The 22,801-nt window shown below is 32.9% G+C and overlaps 1 protein-coding gene across 1 annotated transcript in view; it reads left to right on the top strand.

Annotated features, from left to right (window-relative positions):
- Positions 1-598: 598 nt before the first annotated feature.
- GCA (grancalcin) overlaps positions 599-22,801 on the top strand; it is a 36,680-nt gene continuing 14,477 nt past the window's right edge. The window contains exons 1-2 of the mRNA XM_031960573.1: positions 599-769; positions 8,808-8,975. Of these exons, the coding sequence (XP_031816433.1) occupies positions 743-769; positions 8,808-8,975 (195 nt within the window). The 5' untranslated portion in view covers positions 599-742. The remainder of the gene's footprint in view (positions 770-8,807; positions 8,976-22,801) is intronic.

Below are 22,801 nucleotides of genomic sequence, written 5' to 3'. Positions count from 1 at the left end.
ATTCCGCCTGGTTTGATTTGTTCGCATATTGCCCACCCCCATTAGACTGCACGCTTCCCGAGGGGCTGGGGCTGTCTTTTGCCGTTTTTTTTTTTTTTTTTTTTTTTTTGAATTTCCACATCTTGGCAGACTGCCAGACGCGCAGGGGTTGCTTAAGAAACGCGTCGAAGCTGACAAGGGTGCTGACGGTAGCGGGGCGGGCGTCAGGGAGGGCCCATAATGACACAACTCACATTGTTTAGAGCGCTTTTCAGTATTTTGCAAAACGCTTCACACAGACGGCCCCGAGGGAGTATAAACAGGAGTCCTGGCCTTTGAAATCACAGACCCTTCAATGATATAAGGGATTGATAGCTCAGGGCAAGGAGTTTCCCACCTGGGCAAAGCCCGGGTCCCGGAAGAACCAGCCGGAGGTTAGGGCGATGCCTCAGGCTGCACTAGAAAGGACCGGGGAACTTATTAAGAGCGTTCAAAAAAGGAACTCACACTCCAGCGACCCCCGGCGACTGAGAGGAGGTAGAGCGCCCTCGAGTTTAAGGGGCAGGACACACGCGTGTCCTCGCGACTGAGGAAGGAAGTCTCGCGAGATGCTTAGTAGCCAATCAGGAGCTCAGCAGCGGAAGGCGGGGCCGGACGAGGTGAGGGGGGTCCCGGAGCTCAGAGCAGAAGGAAGAAACTCGTTCGTGTTCATCTGTCTCCACTCACCTCCACTTCGGATTGTGTTCTCCTCTCTCCGTTCGCCATGGCCTATCCGGGATATGGAGGTGGGGTAAGTAGCCAGGGGCGTCGCCCCGCCGTCCTGGACCTCCGCCCCCCTTGGGGTGTGGCTGTCCCCAGCGGGCGGTGCCAGCGCGACTAGGCCCCGCCTCCTGCACCTGCCGGCTTGCGGGGCTCCCCGTGGGCGGGGCTGCTGACGAGCCGGAGCGGAACGCGTGCCTCCTCACCTGGCCCCGGGTGCGCAGACGGGACCTCCCCTCCCCCTCCTCCTTATCCTAGCCTCCTTTCCCTTGATCCCCTTTTTCCTCCCACCCCGTGATCGGGGAGGAGGGGGCGGCGCTGGGGAAAAGGGGGATTGTGTGTTCTTTGCCCCTTGGTGCACTCTCCGGGGCAGAAGAAGTGAGACCATAAATGGGTCGTTTTCTGCTTCACCTAAAGTGGAGATTGGTGAAATTCAGTTTCCTAAGATGGAGACTTCCTCAGTCAGTACAAAGGCGCACAGGAAGAAGAAAACACTGCCCAGGTTCCTGTAAATCTTTCACAAGGTCCGCCTCATTTTTTTTTTTTTAAGACCTCCCCCGCTCCCCTTTTCGCAAACTACTTCCTCTTCTGACTTTCCAGTATTGAACTCCAGATGTGATACAAATGGGACGCTGTAAATACCTAGTTGCTTACACACACGTAAACATGAATATTAGCATTACTTAAGGGAAGACAGTGTCTCCCTAATAAAATTTTCTGGCAAAGTAATTTGTTCTATGCTTGCTACATAGCAATTTTGAATTTATTGTCGTGGTATCTGTGTCCTGATAGGCTGTTTTTTGTTTGTTTGTTTTATTATTATTTTTTTAATAGAAAAGTCATTTGAGGAAGTTTCAGTACTTACCTGTTGCTTCCTAAAAACTTATTCAGCACATTCTTAGGTCATTTCCAGCAATTAGAATCCCAAGAAAAAAGGGAAGGCATTATCTCTCACCACTCTGTTGCTGGAATAAAATATTTATTTTAAATATTATCAGTCAATATTGTCCCTGAATTGTGGGGAAAAGATTTCCGTTTTAAATTTTTTATCTCTAAATTATTATTACCACTGTGTAAGGTAGTAACTTCCCTAAATGATTTGTGCATCCTCATCATCTTGTTCAAAAGCCTTCATATAACTATCTAGAATCCTTTGCTTTTAAAGCAAATCACACTTCTTTTAAACTAGTTTTTCTTGGACTTCTATGCAATATACTTTTCTCTACTTTTCCATCTCCCTCAAAAGTTAAATTCCGAAGTTGGTCACTATTCCAGGGAACGCTGTTCTGGATGATTCTCAAGTTTGGCTTCCTTGATGAATTAAAATACCAGAAATTTCTTTTTATAGGCATGATGAAAGAGAATTTCCTCACCATTTGGTCTGTCATAACTATGTCTGAAGCTTCACTCACCATTTCACTAAATGATCTTGTACACAAAAACACTACTGTGTTTTTAATTGCTTCTGTACCATATATGTTTTTTAATATTCCTAAAATATATTTGAATTATTTTATCTTTTGACTGTTTCCTGAGGAAAAGGTACTAAATTTTTTGTACTATTGAACATAGACCCTTATACCTATCCTTGCTTAATATATATTTTTTGAAATTAATATGCTACGAGGTTGTGCACTGTTTGGATATTTTAATCTAATATTAGGATTAAATTAAGTCATTAGTGAAGGTATTATAGCCTTGGCACAGCTTGATGATTATTGTTTAAAAGAATGTTTCAGAGTAGAAGTGATTTATCAGTAGATTTAAATATTTTTAATTTCATGAAATGAAATATATCATTTAAGGAGAAGGGGCAAGCATATTTTGTCTTAATTTTTTAAAAAAGATACATCTGTTCAAAAAGAGTCATAGAAATATTCTAAAGTGATCATAACCTATCATAGGCATGTTAAGCCTTTTAACATACTCTTAAAAAAACCCTTCAAATGAACAGGAAATTCTTGTAGGTAGGGATTAAACCAACAATTGCTCTTCAATTATGGAAAGTGATGTGTGTGTGTTTGTGTGTATGTATAATCATAGAACAATTAAAATTGTCATTTTATTTTTAATATTTTATTTTTTCTTCAATGATATGTAAATGCAATTTTTAGCATTCATATTTAGAAGATTTTTAAGTTCCACATTTTTCGCCTTCCCTTCCCTATTCCCTTGGCCTCCTCCTAAAATAGTAAACAATTTGATATAGGTTACATATGTGCAATTATGTAAAGTGCATTTCTGTATTAGTTGCAATTGTGAAAGAAGAAACAGATCAAAAGGGAACAAAAAGGCAAAGGATGAGCAGTGATGGGCAACAAAGTGAGGACAAGAAAGATTTGAGAGTTAACTGTGTGAAAGTGATTTGGAGCAAATTTAGAATTAAAATTGCAAAAGAAGGAAAGTCAAGTCATAACAGGTTGATGACCTGAGAAAATTACTGACAGGTAGAGTGATTGGAGGTCCTGATTTGGGTGAAATAGATTTAGGAGGGGAGGAGAAGAAAAGGAAGAGATGGAATGATAAGAATTTTGAATTTATTCTATAATATTTCTATTAATTGGTCAAGTAAACAAGCACTTATCTTAATAAATATCTTGGTAAGATTTACCTCTATCATATGTTTAGAATTGTATTAGATCCTGTGAATAAAATCTCTAGTCTCCAGGAGTTTACATTGGGGTGGGGATGCCAGATGTAGATAGGTTTATGTACATACAAAAAGAAAAACAAAGTGGTATGTGTATATATGTACATTCTGTCTTTTATAACTTGTAGGTGCTTAATAAATGCTTGTCTACAATAAAATAAGTGGTTGAGAAGCTAGAAATTTGGATTTGTAGGGAAATTCCTTAGAAAGAAGAGGCAATCAAATCACTATTTCATTCAAAACAAAACAAAAAACTAGATGCAACAACTATGAATTGGTGAGAATTCTTACACATAAAATTTAGCAAATCTTTAAACATGTAAATATAAGATTATTTAATACTAATAATGGAAATACAAAAGAAAACATAAGTCTTTTGTGGTAGAATCATTAGTGCAAGATGCAAGTAGTATGTTAAATCGTTGGATAAAGCACTACTAAGTTATGTTCTATTCAGTAAATATCAATTGTATACTTGTGTGGCACACTCTTCTGTGACTAAAAAAAGATATAAAAGGTATAATTGTTAAGGAGCTTATAGTCAGGTCTTATCCAGTTTTAAAGAAATAGTTAAGGCAATTGATTGGAGTGCTCAAAAATTATTTAAATGTAACTGAGACTAGTTTAATTTGTGGAGGAAAAAAGAGAACTAAATTTTAGAATATTACTTCCAAAATGATTAAACATTGTTTTGTTGTTGTTAGGTGTTAGTATTGGAAGTTAGTTTTATTTTGTTGTTAGTATTTTGGAAGATGACAAAGAAAGCCTTGGGTAACTGAATGTTTCTTAGGAATGATTTGTTGGATATTTTTGACCGACAATGACTAAATATTACTCTGACAATAGTCTCACTAACAGTCTTGCTAGTTTTTGACAATGCCTCTGGGCATCCTAAAGATCTAGAAGCCCTGAGGTTAGTAGAAGTTCTGTTTTTGTCTTCCAAATACATCATCATTATTGCAGTCTGCAAGTCAAGATGCTATTACTATCTTAAAATTTTAGTGTCATAAGGATGCTTTTTGCCAAACTAGTTGAGCTGAAGGAGTTGATGATAGAGACATCAAACAACTTTGGAAAGATTTTAACATTCTAAAAACAGACAGCATCAATGTAGAACCTAGAAGGAAATTTCTTAAAATTGCAGGAATAGTATCAAGTTGACCAGATTGTATTCAGGATTTCAGAGGTTTTTAATAATGTAAAATTACCATCCAAATAGAAGTTATATCCATAAAGCTTTATGAATTAGAGAGCAGTGATTTTAAGGTCATAAGTAAAGCTCACAATTAGGAACAATTGGGAATTAAGACCTAATTAAATTGAACAATCAAAATCATGAAGAAGATAAAACAGATATTGGTTTTAATTATTAACTTTATTATAGCAGGTATTGGTTCTGATTATTAACTTGAAAGAACTGAGGCACTAACCTGTCTTGAGAATACTAATAAAAAGTTTGAGAAGTGATTCATTGCTAATGAATCCAAATGCTGTGTAATTTATACAAGAAGGGAAGTGTGATATTTGGAGTATTATTGCATCACTATTTTGGCCTTAAAAAATTAGTTGCTGAGGAGAAATAATATAAGAATAGTAGGACTGCTTGAGAATTACAATTAAAAAAAAAGATTCTTGTCACAAGTTAAGGAGAAAATATTGGAAGCAACCAGAAAGACACTAATTATACATTCAATATCTTCAGGGAGGTACAATAAAGATTATACTAGATCCAACAGCTATTACATTTAAGGACTATAGGTCTCACAATACTATATTCTATAGAGCAAAAGAGATGGGACCAAGGATAACTTACCCAACAGAGTTTAAGTTTAATCGTGAATGAAAAAGTAGACATTTAATGAACTCAAAGATTTTCAGATTTTTGTGGTGTTTTGGAGTGCTCCAAAAAACCCCAGAACTTAAGAGAAAATTCATCATATAACATAAAGGAGAAATTTAAGGTAAATATTATAGATGGAGTGTAGGGGATAAGGTCAAATTGTTTACTTCATATGTGAGAAAATAGTATTCTCTATGTGTGGTGTTCTCTTTTTTTTCTATAATATGATCATCTCTGGGAGCAGGTTTCTCGGGGAGGTTTTCTGGAGGCAGCCTTAGTTTCAGTTCAGATCAATAATCACCTCAAATGCAGCCAGCTGATAACAGTTCATATCTTTTATTGTCTCTTCCAAAATAGCCCAGTTAGCTTTCTTTGGTTCCGAGAGCTCCTGTTGCTAGTCCTTTGCCTTTAGCTCAACTCCGACTCCTGGCTTCTCAATCTCCCAACTGACCCTTGCTGAGACTGAAAGCTTCTTATATATGATCTCTTAAAGATGTGAACCCAAAGGTTGACTCTTCCTCTGAGAGAGTGGGATTGTGGGAAGTGTAAATTTGGATATCTCCGGACTTGTCAACTCCAATGTGTGAGCCAATGTATAAACTCTTTTAAATGTATGAGCTCTAATGTGTGAATTCTCCCACAGCTGAGAACTCCAAAGGTGTAAACCCAAGCACATAAGCACTCTTTCTATCAATTCCATTGAGTTAACACCAGGATTCTAACATCTCCCGCTTTCTTTTGATTTAGAAGATAGGTGGTCATGATCTCCCTGATTTGTCAAGGAGGTGAGAACCCCAAAAAGAAGGTGATCATGCCTTCCCTGACTGCTCAAAAAAGAAGTGAAAACACCACAAAAAGAAGGTGGTCACACCTCTCCCTAACATCTCAGGAAGAGAGATGAAAACATCAAAGGAAATGGGAAATCAAATCAGATTAGTGGGTTTCTAAAGGGGCTCACTCTTAAAATAGGTGTATTTTATACCTACATATATCCAGATACATAAATCCATCAATATGGGAGGTATTACACATAATTACATAAGCACATGGCATATAACACAGGCTAGTAGAGATGTAACAAATAACATGAATCAACATGAGAATTTATACATGTCCATAAGTCCTAGAAATAGTCCAAAAGGACTATCCATTGTCCATTAGTTCATGTGCCAGGAATCCAATAATTTCTGCAAGCTTTGAAGTACTGCAATAGTCTCATCAACAATTTTTCATCTCAAGGAATCCAATGATTCCTGCTGGTTTTCGAGTCCTTTAATTTAAAATAACCAAAACTGCGTGTAAAAAGAATAATTTTGGTTATTTTAAATTAAAAGTTTCTTGTATAAAAAAGTTATATAACCAACAACAGAAGAAATGCAGAAAATGGGGGGAGAATTTTTCAGACAGTCTCTAAGATAGAATGTGATTGGGTTAAATTAAAAAAAGAATATTACTATGGGGTAGGAAATGATGAATTATTTAGAAGAATACGGACTTATGAAGAAAGATGTTATCTATCTTCAGGGGAACAGATGATAGGAGGAAATAAGAGCATAGTAAGGTCTCACAAATATGAGCATGAGTATATGTGTGTATGTGTGTGTGTGGGTATGTGTTTATAGATATGTGTGTGTGTGTGTGTGTGTGTGTATGTGTATATCCACGCTTAATTGTAACCTTCTTTAGAGTGGTGGAGGAAGAGAAGAAAAAAGTTAAGTAAAAACTGCATAGCAGAGAATAAAAGAAAACCAAAAAGGAAAAAAAAAGCTGGACAGTTTTGAGAATAATATGTGGTATTTATTATGTTTTCTTGGAATGGAAATTACTGTTTTATGTTGAATCCTCTCATAGTGTGTATGTACATGGCAATTTTTAAAAAATTTCTTTTGTCATTTTGCATTTAAGTTTAAAATTTACCAAAATTACAAAAAAAGTTAAGTGCCAAAGTTCTGAAGTGACTAAGTAGGTGATCTCCAAAAATAATTAAAGAAGAGGTCTAAAATTATGAAGTTGCTATTTTTATCCCCTCATGATTCAGTACCCACTCATATGCAAAAATTCAGGCTAGTAAACTAATGTTTTGATACATAAAATTATTTTTCTTTAAATTTTAGAATAATACAAGAATAACCATTGAAGTTATATAAGAATAATGCTCATATTTAAGATCTTACAAAGGTCCTTTAAAATTTGATGTTACTTTTATGGCTTGTATTTAATATTTAGGCATTAATGTAATAAAGATTATATAGTATAATGTAATAAAGATTATTATATAGAACTCTTTAAAGAACTATTTTAAAACTTTAATAATTTTAATTTTTGCCACTGTAGAATTTATGTCCCATTTATAACACTTTTTTCTTTTTAATATATTTAGACTATTTATGGAATCATTTGAATACTTTATTTATATTTAAAATTTATTTGTTTTTAATACACATTGCTTTTTGAATCATCTTGGAAGATGAAAATCAGAACAATAGGGAAAAATCATGAGAGAAAAAAAAAACAGAAACAAAGTGAACATAGCATGTGTTGATTTACATTCAATCTCCTTTTCTGGATGCAGATGACATTTTCTTTCCAAAGTCTATTAGGATTGCTTTGGATCACTGAACCACTGAGAAAAACCAAGTCTTTCATAGTTGATAATCACACATTCTTGTTGTTATTGTGTACAATGTATTCTTGGTTCTGCTTGTTTTGTTCAGCATCAGTTTATGTAAATCTTTTCAAGCCTTTCTAAAATCAGCTTCTTAGTCATTTTTTGTAGAACAATAATATTCCATTACTTTCATGTAGCACAACTTGTTCAGCCATTTCCCAGTTGATGAACATCTACTCATTTTCCAATTCTTTGCTACCACAAACATTTTTGAACATGTGGGTCCTTTTCCCTCTTTTATGTTTTCCTTGGAATACAGACTTAGTAATGGTTCTGCTGGGTCAAAACATATGCACAGTTTTATAACCCTTTGGGCATAGTTCCAGATTGCTCTCCAGAGTGGTCGGATCATTTCACAACTTCACCAGCAATGTATTACTGTCCCATTTTTTCCACATCCCCTCCAGCATTTATCTTTCTTTTCCTGTCATCTTAGTCAGTTTGAGAGGTGTTAGGTATTACCTCAGAGTTGTTTTAATTTGCATTTCTTTAATCAATAATGATTTAGAACATTTTTTCACAAGATTGTAGGTGGGTTTGATTTCTTTTTCTGAAAATTGTTCATATCCTTTGACCATTTATCAATTAGTGAATATAACACTTTTCTTAGTAAAGTATTTGACCCTGTAATATTTTTACCAAACTAATTAATTATATTAGGCAGGATATGCCTGTATTTCCTTTGTTATCTTACTACATCTTGTTTAATGCTATGTAGGGAGGACTGCATAAAGTTTACTCATATATATTCTGGGATTTAATGTATAGAAACCTACAAGTTAAGGGAGCTAATTCTTAGCTACTACAGGAGATTTCAGATAAACTACTCTTTCTCTTCCCTCTCTGTCCATTTGACAATTAAGGTTAATAGGTAATGCAGCTTTTTAAAATTTTTTTTCCTTCTTTTCAAGTATGGAGGTTACACTGGTCAAATGCCTGGAATGCAGATGCAAATGGGACAGCCAATGCCAGGAACAGTACCAAATATGCCTCATGGTGGATACTCTGGATACTCAGCATATTCTGGTTATTCAGCAAATGATCCTATGTGGACTTACTTCACTGCTATTGCTGGACAGGTAAAATGCCAAATTCTGTGAATAGTGTTATCGATGTTAGAGAATTGGTATGACAACATTTGTATTAAAAAGAAAACAAACACTTTATCCTAACTTAAATGTAAATTAATCTTAACTTTATTGAAAATAGTTTCATTTAAATTTTATAGGTGAGGATAATTATATCAGCTTTATGTTTATTGTTGTCACTGTAGAAATTGTTCTGTTTTTGCTCACTTTGCTGTGGATTATTTCATAAGGATCTTTATGATTTCCTCTGAAAGTACCTATTTCATCATTTCTTATGGTACAATAATATTTCATTACATCATATATCCTAATTTGTTTAACTGTTTCCTAATAGTTGGATATCCTCTTAGTTTTTTCCTTTCCTTTTTTCTTTTCTTCTTTTTTCCTTTTCTTTCTTTCCTTCTTTCCTCCTTTGTTTGTTTCTTTTTCTTTCTTTTTTTCTTCTGTCTCCCTGTCTCTCTCTTCAGAAAGCTGCTATGAGTATTTTTATACTTACTAATTCTTTTCCTTTTTCTTTGAGACATACTACTATTAGTGCTATTATTGGGCCACAATTTAATGACTTTTGAGGCAGTTTTTCAAAGTGCTGAATCAATTCATAGTTTCATCAGTAGTGCATTAATGTACCTGTTTTCCAAGATCCTCTCTAGCAATTGTCATTTTCCTCTTTTGTCATAATTACCAATTTGATGGGTGTGGTTATTATATTAATTATTTTGTGGAATTGTTTTAATTTGCATTGCTTTTATTAGTAGTGATTTGGGACATTTTCTCCTGTGGTTGGTGATAGCTTGCTTTCTCTCTGAAAACTGACGGTTGGTGATAGCTTGCTTTTCTCTCTTTGAAAACTGTCAGTTTGACAATCAGTTGGGGGAATGACATTTATTCTTATAAATTTGAATCATTTATGTATGTGTCTTGCATATGAAATCAGTGAATTTTTTTCCATCAATCACGTATTTACCTTAAAATTTTAAGTATAGACAATGTAGAATTGTGAGGAAGAAAAAAATTGTCCCTCATTTTTTCTCACCTTTTACCTCTGCATTCCAGGAAATCTTTACACAGGACTTTTGTAGATTTATTGTTTATTGCTCTTAGTTTTGAATGATTGACAGTATAGGTTGGTGAATAGAGGCAGACTTTATAATTAAGATAGCCTGGGTTCAAGATCACTATACTGTTTGTGGGATTCTGGACAAGTCATTTAACCTTTCAATGTCTCTGGGAACTCTTTAAGATTATTATTTTGAATTTCCTTTGCCAATGAAATCACAGGTCTGTATTTCCCCACCCCTCCCCACCAATATTATAAATACTACGACTTATATGGATTATATGTAATGTTGTTTCCTTATCTTTTTCTTCTATAACATTGTTTTGGTACTGCTTTCCTTTTTTATATTTGAAAGGTAGGAAAATCTTTATCTTGGTGAATGCTTTGGAGTTTGGAATTAAAGCACATTTACTTTTCTCATGTGAGAAAGTTGGTACAAACAAGAGACTGGTAGGACAGGAAGTGGGCTTTTGAATTCATAATTTTTTAAAAAAAATCTTGTATTTAAATACATAAATTGTGAATAAAATAGATTTTAATTAGATCACGTTGTAATTGGACATTTCTTATGGGATGCTATGAGTGTTTTTCTTTATAATTTTTCATAGGAGGCAGATTGATAATTTTCATTTTTTTTCAAGCCAAGGAACATTTATTGGGTTAATGTAACCAGAGTTAGTGAATTTTAGCATTTATTAAAAAAGTAAGAAACCTACAATAAGGACTTAAGAGTTGCTTTTTTTTTTTTTTTTTTTGTTTTAATCTTTTGAATACCGATCACAAATAAGGACTATTGACCTAGTTATAAATTTTCCTGGTCAAGTCAACAAGTATTTATTAAATGTCTGCTTATAGTCTCTTATTTACTTTGAGATAGAGATTTAAGAATCCCAATTTATCAGTGGATAGAGCACCAGGCTGGGAAGTGGGAAGACTAATTGGGAAGACTCATCTTTCTGAGTTCAAATTTGATCTTAGACACTTACTGTGTGACTCTGGGAATTGTCACTTAACCCTAAAATGATCTGGAGAAAGAAATGGCAGAGCACTCTAGTATCTTTCACAGAGAGTTGCACGTGGCTGAAATGACTCAACAAATAAAGAAATGGAATTTCATGGCTCAGATTCAATATTTTATAGATAAGTAATTTACTGTGAAATAAATGATCAATTTGCCTTCTATGGCTTTAAAAGATTTCCATTATTGAAATAGTAGTAATAATAGAAATACAGTAATATCTTAATTCTTTATATTATTAAAAGCACTTTCACATCCATTGTTTCATTTCTTCCTCATTGTTTCATTTCATCCTTCAGTTTATTCTCCCTTTGGAGCAGTTATAGTGTATAAAAACAGCAGCTTAACTATTAGTTTTCTTTTTTTATTTCTTTTTAAATTTTTTTTATTAAAGCTTTTTTTTTTCAAAACATGCATGAATAATTCTTCAAAATTAACCCTTGCAAAACCTTGTGTTCCAAGTTTTCTCCCCCTTCCCTCACCCTCTCCTTTAGATGGCAAATAGCCCCAAAAGATGAAAATACTATGCTTTGATTCATATTCAGTCTCAATAATTTTCTTAGATGTGAATGGCATTTTTCTTCTCAAATCTATTACAATTATCTTGAAGCACCACATTGTCGAGAAAAGCCAAGTCCATCACAGTTGATCATCACATAATCTTTTTGTTCTTTTGTATAGTGTTCTCATGGTTTTGTTCATTTCCCTCAGCATTAGTTCATGTAAGTCTTTCCAGGCTTTTCTGGAGTTAGCCTGCTTATCATTTCTTATAGAACAATACTATTCCATTACATTCATATAACTTATTCTTTATATTCATAATTTATTCAGCTATTCCCCAATGGGTATCTACTCAATAGAAAATGAACTTAATAATCTTTGCTTCCTTTTAGCTGAACATGGTAGCAGTATGGGAAACACTTTATTTGTCCTGTTTTAAGAAAATCCAGTGTAAAAAAAATATAAATTTGCTAAACAAATTATAAGATAATTATTCATGTTTCAATTGATTCTTTGCTTTAGAAAACCACTTCCTTGAGGGAAGATTAAGATTGTTCTTTAAACATTAAACACCCATAAATATTTTTTGATTCACTCTGGACCCATATAGTCAAATGAAAGAAATTGTAGATAAAATAGAATTTTAGAGGCAGTTTTAGATAAATAGGGAAATGGTAAAATTTAAGGAATTACATGTTAAAATTTTTTTTAATGATTACTGAATGAATACTTGGTGCCACTATTTGTATTACTCCACCTACAACTTGAAAGAATTATATATCTATTTCTATATTTATCATTTTTGTGGACATTTTTAAAATAATCATTACTGAGGATGACCCTTTAAAATTATACATGTAAATTAGTATAGCATGCATTAGTATAGTATATTATAGTATAGTAGAGGATTGATCTTTAAGTAGTCATCCAGAGTCTAGTAAAATGTAGTCATTAATGATCAGAGTAATCACTGAAGTGAGGTTCATAAATAGAATTTAGTCCCACTTGATGAAGCCAATGTCTTTTGTATGCTGTTGGAAAACATTGGCAACACATGTTCATGCTGTACTTTTGCAGATCAGGCCATGTCGAACAGATATAATATTAAATACAGGAAGGATATGATACCTGTGTCTGAAAGGACAAACACTTGTGGCATAGAAAACATGTGAGTTTCATAAATTTATTCTTAAATAATTCATGCAAATCAACATTAACTTTTTAAGTGTTAACAAGAGAACACCCCCATCATCTTCAGTGTCATCAAAGACACAAAAGTATCTGCTTACTTGAATTAGGTTTGGCACAATTTGATAATCTTAATTATAGCAACAATTAGTGAACAGCTAGATAAAGTAATCATGTATCTTGTCTTTTTTTATTTCCTATTTGGATAGGACTAGAGAAAAATAAGAGGAATGTTCTCTTTATGTTATTCTCTATCTCTGCTGCCCTCTCCACCCTATCTCCTCTATCCTTTTCTCTCCTTATTTCCCTTTTCCTCTCCCTATTGGTGGATATGTTTTAGCAAAGCATTTCATAATTTTCTGTGTTATTCTCCTAAAGATACAGAGATGGGAGCTAGACGACAGCAGAGTAAGTAAGCTAATTTGGAAGTTATTTGAGTGACCAGACCCAAAGATTAGTTACTAATGTTTTATTAGCATCTTTGAAGGAGATCGAGATCTCTAATAATCTTTAAAAGATTTAAGGATTTATTATTGACCATGTTCTGATTAACTGTTTTTGTTGGTAATATGCATAAAAGACAGTTGGCATGCTAATAAAATTTGCAAGGTGGTATGTACAAAGCTAGTAGGTATGGTAGGTAGAGCTAACTGCTTGATGACCAAGTCAGAATCCAGAAAGATCTTGTCCACCTAGAACATTGAGCTCAATCTAATAAGAGGAAATTTAATAGAAATAAATGTAGTCTTGAACATGAAGTTAAGCAGTATTAGTTTCATGAATATAATTTGAGTAAAAGCATTGAAGAAAAGAGGACCTAGAGCAGAGAATTGAGAGGACATGGGAATGACTTGGATGAAGATCCAACAGTATATTGAGGTATGGTCAGACAGGTAAGAGGAAAACCTAAGGAAAGTAATTATCAAACCCATAGAAAAGAGTATAAAAAAGAGTGATATTGTCATAGAATGCAAAGCATTCAAGAAGGATGAAGACTGGGAAAAGGCCTATTTGTCTACATACTTCACAGGATTGTATTGAAAGAAAAGTTCATATGATAGGGCATTTAGTGTGTAAATGTTGGCCTCAAAATCAGCAATGCCTTAGTTTTATTTCTGAACCAGGGGCAAGACACTCAGCCTTTCTGAACCTTTATTTCTTCATCTATAAAATGGAGTAATAATATTCATATAGTATCTTTCCTCATAGTGTTATTGGGAAGCTCAGTCAACATGATATATATAAACTCTTTGCAGATCTTAACAGATTATTTAAAAACTTTTTATTGTTGCTATTACTTCAACTGTTGATGACCCTTTAGTAAACAAAACAAATTAAAAGATCTTTAGTACTTAATGAATATTCCTTGTAAAAGCTTTTGTAAGTATACTCTAAGGGCAGTGGAATTAGTAGGTAGGTGGCAAAGAAGGGAAGCCAGGGAATTGGATAGGCATTTGAAGCAGCATTGGAACAAACAAGTCCATTGAAAAGGAGTAAGTGATCTGAGTGAACTATTAGTAGAAAAATAGATTAGACCACGATTCATATACCAGGTAAGGCATATAGATTACAGATTGGCTTTTTTTGAACCGAAAGTCACTTTATTTAACCTATTGAAAATAGTCAAGAAAGGAATTTTGGTATAAATGGGATGATGTGTATATTAAATAATAATATCTAAATATAAAACTAATTTGATAAAATTAGCTTTATTATGACCATACTGGTTATAACAGTTGAGAATATCTTTTGAAATTTTAACCATTTAAGAGATATCAAGAAATAGATAATTATTTTTTAAAAATTGACTTCTTATTTAACCTTATATATAAATAATTTTGTTTTTTAGGATTTGTTCCAATGTTTTTGGTAAATTCAGATGCTTTCTACATTTTCAAGTGTCCAAAATTTTCAAATTTTTATTGTGTTTGGTACATAATGTCTAGTATATTTAAAAAAGTAATATTTTATTTTTTTTCCCAGTTAAAGTAAAAACAACTTTTGATATTGGTTATTTTTCATTGTAAACAGTAATAATGTTATGGGATGATCAACTGTAAATGACTTAGCTATTTTCATCCATACATATCCAGGACAGCTCTGAAGGATTTATGATGAAAAATGTCTATTCCCAGAGAGAGAACTGATGAAGTCTTGAGTACAAATCAAAGCATAATTTTTATAATTCCTTTATTTTTCTTGTGTTTTTATTTTGGCCCATGTTTTCTTTTACAAAATCACTATATGGAAATATATTTTGTGTTGCTAAAAAAAATATTTTTTTGGAAATTTTGAGTTTCAAATTCCATCCCTTATCTCCCTACCCCTTCCCTGAAATGATAAGTAATCTGATATAGATTGTACATGTGCATTCATATAAAACATTTCTATATTTCATTTTGTGGAAGTAAACCAAATAACAAAAAAGTAAAAAACAGCATGCTTCTGTCTTGATTCTTTCTCTGAAGGCAGAAAATGTTTTTCATAATGATTCTTTTTGGATTGTCATGGATCATTACGTTGCGGAAAATAGCTAAGTCATTCATCATTAATCATCAAACAATATTGGTGTTACTATATACATTATTCTTTTGGTTCTCCTTCCTTCACTGAATCAGTTCACATTAGTCTTTTTAGGTCTTTCTGAACTCCTGTTAGATATTTCTTAAGAGCACAATAGTATTCCATTACATTCATATACTAGAACTTGTTCAACCATTCCCTAATTGATGGACATCCCCTCAATTTCTAATTTTTGACCACCAAAAAAAAAGAACTGCTATAAATGTTTTCCTTCTTTCCCCCCACTCACCTTTTTGGGATTTATTTGGGATAAAGACCTAATAGTAGTAGAATCAAAGACTGTGCATAATTATTTAGCCCCTTAAGGCATAGCTCCAAATTGCTCTTCAGAATGATTGAATCAGTCCACAATTTTATCAATAGTGCATTAATGTCCCAGTTTTCCCATGTTCCTTATAACATTTATCATTTTCTTTTAGTCATCTCAGCCAGTGTGATAGGTGTGAGCTGACACCTTAAGATTGTTTTAATTTTTATTTCTCTAATCAATAGTAATTTAGATTTTTGAATATTTTAAATATAACTATAGCTTTTTTTTTTTTTTTTTGGCCAAAAAATTGCCCTTTCTTATCCTGTGACTATCAGTTGAGAAATGACTTGTATTCATATACATTTGACTCAGTTCTCTGTATTTGAGAAATGAGGTCTTTATCAGAGAAACTTTCCCACTTTTTTGCTTTTCTTCTAATTTTGATTGCATTGGCTGAGCAAAACCTTTTAAATTTAACATAATCAAAATGATTCATTTTACATTTCCTACCGTAACACTCCATATCTGTGGTTCTAAATTCTTCTCTTTTCTGCATATCTGACAGGTAACATTTTGTGTAGTCTCCTAATCTGTTTATGGTATCATCTTTTATATCTAAATGAAGTACCCATTTGGATCTTATCTTGAAGGTATATGAGCATGAGAAATTGGTCGTGCCTAGTTTCTGCTATACTGTTTCCCAGTTTCCCAGATATCTCCTGTGTTTTTTGTTAAAGTTCTTATTCTTGGAGACAGTTTTGATTTTGGATTATAAGGTTAATAGTATACTGAGTTTCAGTTTTCTAATTAGAACTAAATAGTAGAAATTTAAAACCCAGATGATGTGCTGGTAGCACTATTTATTTGTTCATGCATTTATTTATTTTTACTAAGGCAATTTGGGGTTGTGTTTAGGGTTACACACCTAGGAAGTAATAACTGTCTGAAGCTTGATTTGAACTCTGGTTCTCCTGACTTAAGGGTCACTGTAGTAGTACGGTTCTAGCCATTCAGGAAGTGTCATCTGACCTTTTTTTCCAGTAATTTATTGAAAAATTCCATTTACTTAGCAAGAAATAATTTTCTAGCCCAGTTAAAAGTGCACATATATGGTTGACCATATTTCCTTGAGATGTGAAGAAAATGCTTTTTTTTTTTTTAACAGTTTGACAAAACACAAGATTAGTGATAGAATTATAATAGTGCTTCTATTTATAGTGAGTTTTGAAAAAATATTGAATTGTTTTATTTAAGAATTAAGGGGGAAATGAAGGTAATATATTAGGAAGACATTTCTCACTGAGCAGTAAATATAAGTTATAGCAAAAGCTTTTCAATCTGTAACTGATCACTAAAGATTATTTTAAAACATAAAAAGTAAATGCAATATATTTTATTTATTACATAGTTTTTTTCATTACTTAATTTTGATGTTCAAATTTAATCTTAATTACAAAGTATTTTATATTGATTTTTACTTATAAACTAGAATATAATTATGATTACAACTAATCAAAATGTTGTTATATATTTGGAGGTGCCTAGAAATATCATATTTTTTTCTAAAATGACAGTTGGTTATCTAACCACTCTTATGGTATGTTCTTGGGTTTCTGGAGGTCTCTGGGACAGCCTTCCTTTCAGCAGATTAATCACCACAAGAATAGCCAGGTGTTAAAGTCCATATTCTTTATTATCTCCTTCAAAGTCCTATCTCCTACACTTGGGCTCTGCTAATTTTCTGGAGGGCCTTCAGACGGTACTTGGTCTCAGTGGAGGAAATCCAGGAGGCCAGGCCAGTTGGTGGAGGCTGATGAAGATGGAATTAAATTTCTGAGTCCCCCCCTGGCTTATATGCTCTGTTCTAAGTATAAACCAATCATTATATCACTAGGAAACCATTATTTGTTATGAGATTAAATCAATTGTACTGAATTTAGAGAACTATTAATCATGCTAAACTAGATAACTATTGTCTCATCAATTCCACTGACTTAACACCTTGTAAGAATCCTTATTTCAGAGTTCTGGCCCATAACAACACTTATCACTAGATTAAGAATTCTGTTTTAGTCTATCTCCATGATTTATCATTGATTACAATTTGTTGCTCTTTAATTCTGTCTTTAGCTATAAAATAGTGAAGTAGGGTTTCTTCCAGTTCTAATTAAAAAAAAAAAATGAAGTTTTAAATGCTGGAATTATTTAATGCTTGCTTTGATTTCAACTATACCTTAGTATTTTGATCAGAAGTTAGCACTCCCATTCTCTACGTAAGCAATATTTTGAGATTAACATTTTGAGGTTAGCACTTATGTTGAGTCCTTTTGATTAAATTTTTTTAAGTAAGTTTTTTAATTTTTTAAAACAGTAGTTATTTTTGCTATTTTAAAAAATATTTCATTTATGGTCAAGTGTAATAATTCTCTTCTCTAAAATTTAATGTTCCCTGGAGGGCTTCTGAAGGCAGCCTTCGTTTCAGTTTCAAAGTAATCACCCTGAATGCAGCCAGGAGTTAAAGTCCAAATCCTTTAGTGTTTCTTTCCTGGAGCCCGGTTAGCTTTCTTAGAGGCTTATCTCTCTCCTTGGTTCCAAGAACTCTGCTGCTAATCCTTTGCCTCTGCCAGCTTCAGCTTCCAGTCAGCACAAAGGTGGAAGATGGAATGAATCTGTCTCCACCTTCGAGAGTGGGCCTGTGTGTCTGGCCCGGAGAGCTTCTTGCTTATATGCTGTACACTGAGTATACACCAATCATTATATCACTGGGAAACCATTATTTGTTGTAGGATTAAATCAGTTCTAAACTAGATTTAAACATTGTCTCCTCAATTCCACTTCGAACCTTGTTTCAAATTCTGGCCCATAACATCTCCTTGTAGGATCAGATCAATCGTACTGAACCATGCTAAATTAGATAATTATTGTTTCTTTCAATTCCACTGTCTTAATACCTTATAAAAATCTTAACAGTCAAGACCCATATGAATATATTTTGTAAACGCCTGGGTATTTTCCTCCTACATGATATATTTTATCTCTTATTCTAACTACTTTCTTCCTTTCCTCAGAAACATAGCATACATATGCATTTATTGTGTGCATAACTTCTGCAAGAAGCTATGGGAGTTGTGTAGTATGTTTTAGCATTCATTTATTGTGATTAATGTGATTCACATTATTGTGATTGGTTTGGCATCTCTTATAGATAGCATACAGATAGATATATAGATAGTATTTATTCAGTGAATTATATTAAATCCACATTTTTTTTCCTATGAGGCACTGAAGTTTCATTTCTCCCTTATTTGTCCCAAAGTGTCATCATGCTGTATTTTAATTTGTCTCTGCCTCTTAGTTTTTTATATTTAATATAAATTTATTAACATTAATTAGCATAGTCTGCTTCAGAAACCAGCTTTCACATCTGGATCCTGATGCATTGTTTTTCTTTGGTAAGAGCCATAGCTCTTTATTATCATTGTTTCTCTTCCCTTTGCTGTCTAATCTATCCTTTTCCTAGACCATTTTTGATTATCTTCTAATTCCAGATTACTCTGTGAAGCACTAGGGTTCCAAAGGAAAACGTGAAATATTTTTTGCTCTCAAGGGAGCTTACAGCCAAGTTTTAATGAGAAAGGCACTAGCAATGGGGGGAGGAGGGGTGGAGGAGGAGAGATTTTTAGGAAAAGCTTCATGAAGAAAGCATTTGAGCTATATTTTGAAGGCAACAAGGGTTTCTTAGAAGTAGATTTGAGGAGGGAGTACGTAAAAGACAGAAAATATAACCATTGCAAAAGCACTGAGGTGGAGATGGAGTTTCATTTGAAGAATGTAATCTAGCTATCCTGGCTAGATTATAGAGAAGAGGAATAGGTAAACTTGTAAAGGACTTGAAAAAATGAAACAAAAAAAAATTAAAACATCTTCATATATAACAAGATAATATAACTTAATATAGAAAGGTTAAGAGGTTTTTTTTTTACTGTTTCCTTTTGCCTAGTTAAGTATATTATCATTTTTGGAGCCTTGGAATTGGATTGATTCTTGTGGATGCACATCTCACGTATGACTTTAATGGATACTATAATATTTAAGGCCTTGAAGATAAACATTTGGAGAAAAATTTGATAATAAAATTGAACCATCATTATATTTTAGTTTTCTTGTTGATAGTAATATACCTTAACACCTTCTGGAATTTAGTTCTAGTAACAAAGACTCAATGGCAACCAATTTCCTTCTTATCTTTTGAAATAGGTTTTCTCATAGCCCTAAAATTAGAATTTGTAACCTTTTTTGTGACATGGTAGTGACTGTCTCTTTGCTAGTGTGGTGAAATCTGCTGTACCATTCTCAGAGTAAATATATAAAGTACATAAAACTACAAAGGAAATCAATTAAATTGAAATGCCGCCATTATAATATTAAAACAGATTCCTGGGTATGAACCCTAAGTTGAAAACCTCTGTCCTATGAAATACAAAATTCATAGTCTTTAATCAACCACCAAGAGCAAACATCTTTGACTATAATAGTATTATAATGAGTATAAATTCTGTTATTTTTCAACCTGGTCAAAATGTACTTTTGTACTTAACTGACATTCTTATAAAAGTCAGATAAGTTACTTAGAAACAGATGAGCTCACTTTTTAAAAAATAAAAATGTTGCTTTAAAATTTGATACTTAATCTTCAACATAGTTCTTTAGAAATTTTTTGAAAAATTCCTTCTTATGCCCTTTTCATATTATATCTGGATTATAAAGAGAACAGGGTGTTACTAACGTAAGCTACCAAGTAATCTTTTCTTTTTTGAACATAACTACTTTTGAATTGGTTTTTCTATACTATCTTAAAAACCAAATATTTAAATATTGCCTTTATTTGTATTCCCTAATTTATCACTTCAAATATAATTTTATTTTCCATTTTGCTGAATAACAAAAACAGAAAACTTTAATAACTTGACAAAAAGCTCTTGGTTTTTCATTTGACTCATTAATATAATTTAATACCTGAATTTTTCTCACTAAATTTTCCTCTATTCACCCAACTTTGGAAGCTAGCTCACTAAAAATTCAAGATGTGAGACTACCAAAGTGATTTTTCTAATCATAATATAATTTAATACCTGAATTTTTCTCACTAAATTTTCCTCTATTCACCCAACTTTGGAAGCTAGCTCACTAAAAATTCAAGATGTGAGACTACCAAAGTGATTTTTCTAATCAAATAGGAATGGAAGAAAGTCCCCATCATTAATATCTAACTCTTGTTCCTTGTGTATTTTTTGTTGTACCTGTTTTCCCATACTTGTACTTAAGCTTCTGAACTTTACTGGCAAGAGAAACTCTCTGTAAAAGAAAGTAACCATCATCCTTATCATCAGTCACTATTGGTAACATTCCTTAAGATTTGCAAAGCACTTTACAATTATTATTTCATTTAGTCCTTATAATAATCTTGTACAGAAATTGCTGTAATCATATCCATTTTACAGATGAAACAGACAATTAAATTTCTTGTCTGGGTTCACATAATTAGTTAACATTTGATTCTGGATTTGAATTCAGATCTTCTTGACTCCAGGTCCAGCTCTGTATCAACTTTTATCACCCAAAATAAATGAGATTGAATAACCTCTGTTTTATCAACATTTGTTTGCTTCTTTTTTGTTCTCATGATGAACACACTTAGTAGTTAGAATTTAAGATATTCCCTTTAACAATAGTAAAGATGCAGTGCTAGTAACCCAAAAGCATTTCTTAGTTTTTAGTTACCTCTATTAACATTAGTCTAGTGAGTATGTTACTCTCTTCTTTAAAAAGATTTTGCTGAATAGAAAATATTTAGCTAATTAAAATTTTTTTTTGTTTTTGTTTTTGTTGAGGCAATTGGGGGTTAAGTGACTTGCCCAGGGTCATACAGCAAGGAAGTGTTAATTGTCTGAGGCCAAATTTGAACTCAGGTCTGCCTGACTTCAGGGCTGGTGCTCTATCCACTGCATCAACTAGCTGCCCCCTAGTTAGCTAATTTTAAAGCAACATATTTTCTATACATAAAATTTAGCTTTCCATTTCTCTTCTATCTCCATACTCTTACTTGGTAGTGGGGATGATAATAGTACCTATCTCCCAGAATTGTTATGTGGATCAAAAAAAAATGATAATTTTAAAGCACTTAGCAAGTTCCTGGATATATAAATGTTAGCTGTTGTTATGATCACTTTTTTGCCTAATAGTGCATGGCATGTAGTTGATATTAGAACACAGACTTTAACATAGAATGTGTGGAGGAACAATATGAAATGTTTGTAAAATAGGCTGAAATGAAATTGTAAAGAGATTTAATGCTAAACTTGCATTTTATGTGAAAGGAACTAGAGAGTCATTGAAGATTTTTGAGTTGTGAGAGTAACATGATCCCAATTTGTGTCTTTTGAATGTTATTTTGGCAGTAATGTAGTCTGAATGATAGAGGCAAAGAGATTGGAAATAAGTAGATACCAATTAGAGGTATTGCAGTAAAGAGACTGGAGGAACATTTTTTTGCAGTTTTTCTTGAGTTCATTTCTCCATAGAATGAAGAAAACTTCAGTCCAAAGACCTGAACTAGTGTGGTGACAATGATTAGATATTTGATTGGGGTTAATTTTGGGAAAGAATGTTTTTCTTTCCTTATAATAAATCATTATTTTTATTTATTTTTATATATCATATAAATCATAGTTGTGTATATAGGGGATTAGAAGGATGTTATCTTCCTTAGAAATAGGGAAATTTGGAGAAAGAGGATGTTTTAGAATTCTATTTAAATATAATCAAGTTGAGATTCATATGGGTCATAAAGTTGAGATATTTAGTATGCAGCTGATGAGCTATTAGGAGAAAGATTAGGGCTGGATATGGAAATGGGTCATCTATATAAAGATGAGTTGAGCCCATAGGAGATGAGAACAGTGAAAGAACATATACCAAGAAAATGAAAGGACAGAGCTTCTGTAGTACTTCTGATTCAGCTTTTGCTACAACCACATAAATCTTTTCTTATGCACCAATTTGACTGTATCATTCATCCCAAACACTTTAATGGTTCCCTAATATCTACTGAATAAAATATAAGTTCCTTAGCTTGGAATTCAAGTATTGCCTTAATTTTAGTATGCTTTAATTTTCTTTCCTTAACTAATATCATACTGATTCATATGTACTCCACTTCA

The sequence above is a fragment of the Sarcophilus harrisii genome, chromosome 3, assembly GCF_902635505.1.
Source record: "Sarcophilus harrisii chromosome 3, mSarHar1.11, whole genome shotgun sequence".
NCBI lineage: Eukaryota > Metazoa > Chordata > Mammalia > Dasyuromorphia > Dasyuridae > Sarcophilus > Sarcophilus harrisii.
Note: the sequence above shows the minus strand (reverse complement) of the source record. Positions and strands in the feature narration are given on the sequence as shown.